The sequence below is a fragment of the Vollenhovia emeryi genome, unplaced genomic scaffold (genome assembly GCF_000949405.1).
Source record: "Vollenhovia emeryi isolate VEMERY1.0 unplaced genomic scaffold, V.emery_V1.0 DF939121.1, whole genome shotgun sequence".
In the NCBI taxonomy this organism is placed as follows: Eukaryota; Metazoa; Arthropoda; class Insecta; order Hymenoptera; family Formicidae; genus Vollenhovia; species Vollenhovia emeryi.
The window spans coordinates 3,692,881-3,702,558 of NW_011967245.1; the positions used below are offsets into that span (position 1 = coordinate 3,692,881).

Here is a 9,678-nt window from a genome sequence, read left to right on the forward strand (position 1 = left end):
CGTATCAGACTACGGATTGGGATTGGAATTAGATTAAAATTTAACCAAACGCAGTAAAGTTTACTAATCTCAAGTTCAGTAACTTTAAAGCCCGTATCAGACTACGGATTGGGATTGGGATCAGATTGAAATTTAACCAATCACAGTAAAGTTTACTAAGCTCAAGTTCAGTAACTTTTACTCTGATTGGTCAAATTTCAATCTAATCCCAATCCCAATCCGTAGTCTGATACGGGCTTTACTCTGATTGGTCAAATTTCAATCTAATCCCAATCCCAATCCGTAGTCTGATACGGGCTTTAAGCCTTGTGTCCACGATCTAAGAACTGTGTTTATTATATGTTCTGGTTCCAAGAAATGTATAGCCAATCAGCTTGCAGCTTTTCTGCAAAAGATGCAGGTTGATTGGCTACACATTTCTTGGAACTAGAACTTGGACACAGTTCTTGGATCGTGGACACAAGGCTTTACTCCAATTTATTGCGCTAGTTACCAGTGCAGGAATAGAAAACAAACCTTTTGAAACAAGAATCGACCATGAGTACCGGCCTAAGTTTTTCTCTCCGTATGTAAAACAACGAAAAGTTAACGATCCTATCGTTAATAAAACAGCGCGGGGTGTCACTCGATAAATCGATTGCTAACGAAATTAATGAGAGTCCGGTGGAGGGCCAATATTTCTTGCGCGAAATATAACGTATATCTCTCGACTGCACACCGTAATTCCGTCGATGAATCACGCTACGTGTCTCCACATGCGCAGCGGCCTTTAGCGACCAGACTCGCCGTAGGGATCCGCATTATCCGCTGTCAAGTGTCAGTGCCGTGCGTGTGCTGGTCCACGCGATTTCTCTCGACCTCGAGCTCGCGGCCGACTTCGCAGGATGTGATCCTTCGCCGCCGACTTCGGGACTCCGCGGGCCTGCCGTTCTCCGACGCCGTATTTTTAGGACGCGACCGGAGTTGGAACGAGGCGAGGGGCGGGCATGACGCGCGCGTGACGAGGGGATCGTCGCCGTCCGCTGCCGTGGAGGTCGCTCGGGGGGGAGGTCACCCGAGTTCGGGCCGTCGCGCGTCGCACCGAAGCGCGGGGTGGTCGTTTCCCACGCCGGCCAGGTGGCCCCGACCATCGATCGGGAAGCATGCGTGTGCACGGATACGTGAGCCTCGCTCGTCGCGGGACTCGGCGCTCCGGCGTGGCGACGACCTGGACGCGCCCGCGAGGTTAGGTGACACGCCCCCGCGACCACAGCCATGAAGAGCCCGGTGACGTCCCAGCGCCTCAACGGGACCAGCCCGCAGACGCCAGGCGGCGCGTCCAAGTCCCGTCACGGCGGCGCCGCCAACAGCTTCCAGGTGGTCAAGGTCGCCGGGCGCGAGTCCGGCTGCTACATCGCCAGCAACATCGCGCCCAAGGTCGGCAAGCAGCAGCTGGTGTCCCTCAACGGGGACACGGTGCGCTGCGACAGCGTCAACGTCGACGAGGCGCTGGCGTGCGATGTGGCGCCTATACCGGCGGCTCGGACCAAGGCCCTGTGCGTGCACATCAGGGAGAACAAGTGGTACGACGCCGGCAACGTGGTCTCGGTCGGGGTGGCGGGTACCAGCCTCAATCGTGCACTGGAGAGCATGTCCCTGGCCTACAATCCCTCCACGAAGCAGCTCTACTCCGTGGAGGAGGCCAGGACACCTGGCAATGTACAGTCGCTCGACTGCACCACTCAGTATCTGGAGTCTCCGTGTAACGGTAAGGAACATACGTCAAGTGCGAACGCGGACAAATATACCAAGCTCGACAACGCCAGTGCGAACAGTAGTCCGAGAAATAGTCTGCCACGCTCGTGTAGCAGCACAGTGTCTTCCCTTAGCGAGATATCACCTTCCGGCAGCTTTCTAGGATCCGACGAGCAGCACATCGTGGAGAAGATCGACAAGATACCCAAACGCTGGGGACTGAACGCGCTTTTTACCAAGAATGTGTTTTCGTGGAAGAACAAAGGTTCCCAGCAGTCGACGCCTGCCGGTAGCCCCTCGAGAAACGTCGACAAGGTAGGCGGTAGTACAGCTTTAATTCAACAGCCGAGACCAGCGAATTTGCCAGCTAAAACTGCACTGGAAGAGGAGCGCCATCGTAAGCAATACAGTGCTATTTTAGAGGCGGCGAGGAAGAGGGAGTTGCGCGAGGAGAAGGAGCGCAAGCAGCAGCGGGAGTGTCAGCTCAAGGAGGAGAAGAGACTGGCCGAGGACTCCAACACGTGGAACGTGCACGTTTTGTCCAAGTTTGAAAGTGTGAAAAATACAAAGAGAGTGAGGGAACTGTGGTGGCGCGGCCTGCCGCCGAGTGTCCGCGGTAGAGTATGGAAGTTAGCTATTTTGAATAATCTGAATGTAACGCCGAACCTCTATAATCTTTGCTTAGACAGGGCGATGTCGTGCCCCAACAACGAGTCGTTAGCCGCTATCAGATTAGACGTGTCTCGTACCTTTCCTACCTTATGTGTCTTTCAAGAGGGTGGACCATTATTCGACAGCCTTCAGGGTATTTTGGCAGCGTATGCCGTGTACAGACCGGACGTGGGCTACGTGCAAGGTATGAGTTTCGTGGGTGCTGTTTTATCATTGAACATGGAACCACCGGACGCCTTTGCCTGCTTCGCGAATCTGCTGAATCATCCTTGCCACAGAGCCGCCTTCACATTGGACCAAAAACGAATGAATACTTACTACAAAGTATACTCCAGTGCTCTTGCGCATAAGCTGCCAAAAGTCTTCTCCCATTTTACCGTGGCCGGATTGAGCCCGGACTTGTATCTACTAGATTGGTTGTATACTATATACGCTAAGGCAATGCCCCTTGATGTCGCATGTAGAGTCTGGGATGTCTTTCTCAGAGACGGAGACGAGTTCCTCTTCAGAACCGCGCTGGGAGTGTTGCACTTGTATCAGGAGGAGTTGTTGAAGATGGATTTCGTACACGGCGCACAATTTCTTACCAGATTGCCGGAGAATCTGCAGGCAGAATCCTTATTTAACAGTATTGGTCAGATGTCTACTACTGTTGGGACGACAACATTCCAGCAAATGTTGCTTCAATATTCTTCGTAATTTTGCGTAGCGAAGGTATAGCAAAATTTAGCTTTTCTTATTGTGATAACAAAATGTTTGTGCAAACAATTTTGTACATTATTTATCATCGTTATCGGAAGTTGAACATCTAACGCAACTTGTCTGAAATTTTTCGTATTAAAATACCACGATTCGCGTTGGCTCGAAAATAATTTGCACTAAATGTTTCAGGGATGATGCATGAAAATGTCGTCTCTCATCTTTTAGAAAAATATTTATTCTTTACTTTTAAAATATGACATAAAAATATAATGTAGAGATTAATTGCACAGCAGATCAGAGGGACGATTTTCACAAATTTATGACAAAAATATATTTTTGTTATGAATTTCTGAAAATTACATATGAATGGACAAATTTGTTAATGGAAATGATATTTTCCATGTAGATAATTGATCGATTGTTTAGTTGTAGATATGTTTTTTACAACGAATGACACATTGAAAAGAAAATGATATATGCAATATGATAACACGAATGCTCTATTAATAGATATATGTATACTCGCTTTACATTTTAGTATTTTTTGAAACGTTATATATTTTAGATTTATAACATCTTGAAAGTACCTTTCGAAAAGCAAAAGAGAATATTATAAGCTAAAATTTTAACTTGTCCGAATGCATGTATTACCTTGCGTTTCTATTTTAGTTTTCATCAATTTTTATTGCAGACATTTATGGTAGATTTTTCGTAATTTGTGGATATACAAGTATCCGAAATATCAATCTTGCTTCACATACGAATATTACCATACGTGTAATGTTGCACGTCAGCTCTGAGATACATTTCATCTATTCATTGTGTATCCTCTCAATTTTTACACTCTCTTCAAGACTGAAGGGAGATATACATATATATACTCAAATACAACAATATTATTCAGCTGCAGCACAGGTATTGTCCTTATAAATATGCATTCACGAATTTAGAATTAGTCGAGATAAAAAAAAGAAAGGTTTTTGCTGCATAACATTCAATTGCTGTACTTAAAATTCTGGACATGCTGGTATTTCTGACGATACACCATATAACCGATGAAACGGTCGAGATTACGTGCCAGGAAATGTATTTTGTCATCGATTATCGGCCACAAAAAAAGCGGAGCTAAATAGTGCAAACATACAATTAAATTAAAACATTTCTGAGATTTTTTTCTAAGTAACAAAGTGTAACATTTGCCTTGCCAAAAGCATACAGGTTATAACAGCGCACTTTTTTGTCAAATAAAGTTTTCTCATATGATTAATTACAGTTTCCTGCAGTTGGAGTTCCTTCCAACGCGAATCAATGCATGCTGCTTGCATTATTTCGCTTCGTTATTTTTAGTCTTTGCAATCACGTGTCAAGTGTTGAATATGAGATTATTGCGGTGAAGCGCATGGTAAAATGTTTATGGTATACAATAGACGTTTTGTTGATTTATACGTTTTAAATTAGCGTACGGATAATATATCTTTTACTGTCGTCACGGTGTGGCAATTTATTCAGTTTCAACTAGCGAAATCTTATCATATTCCCATCTTTTGAGTGGCCTTCATAATGAAGATAAGATAAATTCGAGATTTAAGAGCGTGCGAATTATGCAATTGTCGAACTTTATTCTCTAGGAGGAGGTAATCTCACAAATGTATTTTCATACAACCGCAATATGCTTATTGTGAGTGTGCTTGTTGTATAACCGCTCTGTTTAGTACGGATGTGCGTAGAACGAAAAAGATTTTAGGTCTCAACAGTTCGAACAGATGATTCCAACGATCGGCCAGCCCTGATGTTGCTATCCATGATATTTCAGAATGATAGTCACATTACATTAGGCTCACATACAGCGTAGCTTGGGTGCTTGAGAACTATGCGAAAGAATATAGAAATGTATCATCATCGATATAAAATTGTATTCAAACATATATATATATATTTCTTTTATATAATGTGAGCAAGGTTTAGGGGAGAATGATAGAGCTGGAAGCATCTGCGGAAATACTAGTCGTTAGAAACAAACAGTATGACACAACTGTCGCGGCTCGTTAAGTTCTCATTTATTTTTACGAGGCGAGATTATCTACAGAGTAACGGTATATATTGTGACGTTTTGGTTGTACCTATGTGTTTATACCCGTGCGTTTTTATATATTATGCGATAATTTGCACGACCGGCGTGCAACCAAATGGATGTGCTTCTCAACGACACCGTATACATAGTACATGTTTTATAGGAAATATGTGATTCTCACGTATAATCGTATATCAAGATGCGCTCGTACGAAACGCGTCGGGACGTGAGACGTGAGCGAGCTCACGTGTGTAACATATATTCTAGTTTTTAATCGACAATACTCTCATTCCATCCATTATCCCAAACTACTACTTAGCGTTCATGAACAATACATAACGAATAAGTTTATAGATCTATATAAAGAGAGCACAAATGGATGAGACGTAATTGGGACACGGATAAATTAAATGATTTCGTAACTTGCAATACTAAATTGGGAATCTGCGTGCGTAGATCAACAGCTGCGTTTATTTGCGACCAATTTTCTCCCTCTTTTTCTCATCAAAGTAAAATTATTAACAATCAGATTTGCAATAAATAAGACATTAATAGTTTAATACTCACGAGTTATTAAAAATTGAGATTTTTAATTCAATCGTACGTGAAATTTTATACTGATTATCAAAGTTTCTATGTATTAAGTGGCCAAGATATTTAAGAGTGCAATTTAAATATCCACATTTTATATATGCCTCTGTTATTTCGCATGTCTTTTAGCTTCGGGAGAGAGATTTTATAAAGAAACCTTATGAATTTTATCTATAACGATGGCAATATAGTAAGCTTTAACTTTTTCTTCCTGATTAGTTTCTTTCGTTTTTGTTGGATGAATTTCGCTTGTGTTCGTACACGTCTCGATTAATTATATCGTTTTAATAACTAGATCGCATCTGCGTGTATACCTTCTGTCTCGGACATAACGTAATTACCTTCGTGAGACGATCGACGACGATGTGCCAACCGTATCAAAGTTGTAAAGAAATGTATGGAAGATCACTTGTGCAAGTGCTGTCTCCGTGCTAGCGCAAATCGATTACCAAGTTTTGTAATTATTAGCGTCACGTTATGCGGTTGGCTAGCGAATATAGTACATTGCAGTCACTTAATTTGTCAGTGACGGACGGCAATGTCATCGGAATATATAAGCGACAAAAAAAAATAATGCGACGTTTATGTCCAAAAATAACTGTATCCGTTACACGAGGTGAAATGCGAGGATCTTATAATTTGTCCGCCTTATCGATTTAACGATCGCGTTATAATTACGAATGCAAGTTGCTGCAGCCAGAAATGTATGTATGTATGTGTAATTGGATTGTTACACGTGACGTGTGCTTGTACGTGTATTGATTGCATTGAATACCTGTAGGTATATCTACGTTCTTAGACAACTGAGAATCCGTACGAGGGAAATGTGCTTTTAAATGCGCAATTCTTTAGTTTTTCCTATTACACGGCAATTGTATTAAGAAAAAGCGATTTACTCTCTTTGAATTCGCAGAGAACAGTCTCCCATGAATGACGAATCTACTTGTTATACATACGTTTACTTAAAAAATACTGGATTATACGACGTAGACAAGTAAAACTTGTTCTTGTGGATATACCTATGTGTATCGCGAATATTTAAGTTTCCTCTATTTAAGGTTGACGAGATACGATGCCTAAAAAAAAAGACAGAATAAGATCGTGTAAATGCAAACGTGAAAAAGTCCGTGCACAAACAGCCGCGCATCATGCACTACGTGACACTTCTGTGTTCCTTGTCGTTAGTGCCTCGATGAGAGGAACTCATTGTATATTTTATACGCGTTTTATCGTGTGTACATTTAACTTAAGTGCAATATTGTAATATATATTTTTTAAAGAATCGATCCCACGATATTTATTTTGTCAGATCTACGTAGATCGGTAAACGTGTAAAGTATACATAGGGACGATAGCGAATTAGAAGACGAGAACAAAAAAAGTGAGAAAGGGAAAAGAAATCTTCATATTTTTTAATACGAAATTTGGAGGAACCGGTCTTCGCTGGAAAGGACGTGAGATCGTCAAGTGGGGCTAGTTTGCGTTTACGAATTCCTAAAATCCCGCGATTGCGATAAAGTGTGATGCACAACCACGTCTCTAACGATGCTTTTTATTAGAGGGGGGGGGGGTGGGGTCTCGCGTGGCACCGCCGTGGAGGCCGTTATGTACATAACTACACGCTTGCTTCCTAATTTAATCGAGATGTAAGGGTTAACGATATTTACCGCAATAGTGTAACGACCATTTTTATATCGTGTAATGGACTGCGAGCGAGAAACGAAGGCGCGCGTACGAGAGACACTGTAAATGACTCCGGCAACATATCTCTATGGATGATTTTTTTCCTATATGAATAAAAACTATGCTCTGTGACATCGAACCTCCGAGCTTTCTTAGCCTTCGCCCCGCTATCCCAATATTAGGATCCTATCTCGTAACAAGGGGACTCTTCTCTATACATATATCTAGATACCAAGTAACATCAATTACACGACATCGTATTATAAATTTTCTACCCAACAATGTAACTGTTATGTATAACATGTATTTATATTTATCGAGTGCGAAATTATTATGTTGACGTTACGTTATGACCATTAATCGATATTTACTGGATATTAAATAAATTATTGCAAGTCGTTATTTCGATTCGCGCCGATTCCCAGATAGCACACATAGTTCTACGAATATTCTTAATTTCAGAATATACGAATCGAATGTTCTATAAATATATACATATATTGATTATTACAATTAGAAATCGTATATTTATAACAAAGAAGAACGTTCTTGGAATATTCGTTCAGAATAATTTTTTTATATTCATCGCGTTTATGTATTGCACATTGTTTACTGTGTAATACACTTATCTTAGGCAAAAGGCAGCGAAATCATCATACCATGTGTAACCGACACGCTACATTCGGTAGATTATTCTATTCTCATTCGAAAAAGATTTCTAGTAGTGCCAGTCGAATGTTCTACGAACACAAGATAAATATATGAGAATGACCTATGGAATATTCCACATATTCTCGAAGAATATTCATAAAACGTTCATATAGGAGTGTCTTGCGCTATCTGGGTCAAGGCCCGGTTTCACCAAACGTTGCTTAACTTTAATTTCAAGTTAATTCACGTTTGTCTCTTTCTAGAGTAACAGAATTCGGCTAAGGCCGGTATTTAAGGTCGGATCTTGTATTCAAGACCGCCTTGAATTTATCTAACGATGCTGTACGGAACATTTCACTGGCTACGGAGTATCTAAATGTTCTTGAGACAGTCTCGAATGTAAGATCGGACAATGATGTACTGGCTACTAAGGTACTTGAAATTTAAGCGGTTGCCAATTCGCGCGCCAATATCGACGGCGTACCGCGGCAAACTTCACACCGTGAAGTCTCGGGACGCGCCGCGGCGGCTGCCGAATGCCGCTCCGTGCTTTTCGCGACGGTTATCGGTCCGAAAGTGAGTCTCGCGCGCGAAAGATCGTCGCAGGTGTATCTCGTAGCACCGGTCGTTGTTCGCAATGCGTTAAACGTCACGTACAGCCGCCGTTATCGCGTACAGCCGCCGTTATCGCGCCGGGACCGTCCCGGCGTCACTTCGCTGATGTGCAATCGTCATCAGGTACGTGCGCGTTTTCGTTCTTCAGTTAGCTGCCCACGCGCCCTGCGATCTTGCTATCTCGATTACTTTTCCGTATCTCGACTTTTGTTAATTACCGAAGCGTTCGAGCTGTGCATCGAGTCGCGCGTGCCGTTGCCGGCACGATTGGCGGTTTCCACTGCCGAAACCGACGCCTTTTAATCGCACTTTTAGCGTCTGTCGTGGCTCGGAGCTGTCTGGCATCTTAAAGCGTGCCAATTCTTAAAGCAATCGTCGCGATTGTTTGCTAAAAATCCCGAGGGCGTTAATGGATTGTACAATTTGCAATTTTATCACGTACGATCTTTCAGGCGGTAAATTTCAACGTTTACGAGTATTTACCCCATACAGCGCCGAAGCTTTCAGAAACGTTTCAGAAACATTGAAACAATGTTTTCTGAAATTTTTTCTGAAAGCTTCGGTGCTGTACGGGACACTATACGTTTACGAAGGTGAACGATCGAACGTTCGAGTTGTACGGTTTATTAAATCAATTCTCAGATTTTCGGACGGCGAAACGGGGCCGCGAACAGCCACGACGCTAGATCGAACACCTAGATGCGACGCGTCCTAAAAAGTCGGGACGCGCGCCGGGTACGGCGCTGCGATCGGCGGGCACCGTTTCGCATGTCGCGACGTCCCTCTTCGATACGTCTCGTCACAGTCAGTCGGAAAGCGCGCGCGCGCCGCCGCCGCGGCGCGGCCGCGGGATCGTTCTCGTTATTTTACATCCGCGCTTGGTTCTCGCCCGAAGAGAGGAACATCTCGCGCGGAACATCCCTCGATCGTTCTCCGCGTGTATCGCGTCGAGTAGCGCG

The 9,678-nt window shown here is 43.1% G+C and overlaps 1 protein-coding gene across 1 annotated transcript; it reads left to right on the top strand.

Moving 5' to 3' along the window:
* Window positions 1-1,146: 1,146 nt before the first annotated feature.
* On the top strand, window positions 1,147-7,052 carry LOC105570307 (TBC1 domain family member 14-like). The gene is made up of 2 exons (XM_012027409.1): window positions 1,147-3,120; window positions 3,298-7,052. The coding sequence occupies exon 1, from the start codon at window positions 1,255-1,257 to the stop codon at window positions 3,103-3,105; it is 1,851 nt and encodes a 616-aa protein (XP_011882799.1). The 5' UTR covers window positions 1,147-1,254; the 3' UTR covers window positions 3,106-3,120; window positions 3,298-7,052.
* The last annotated feature ends 2,626 nt before the right edge of the window (window positions 7,053-9,678 follow it).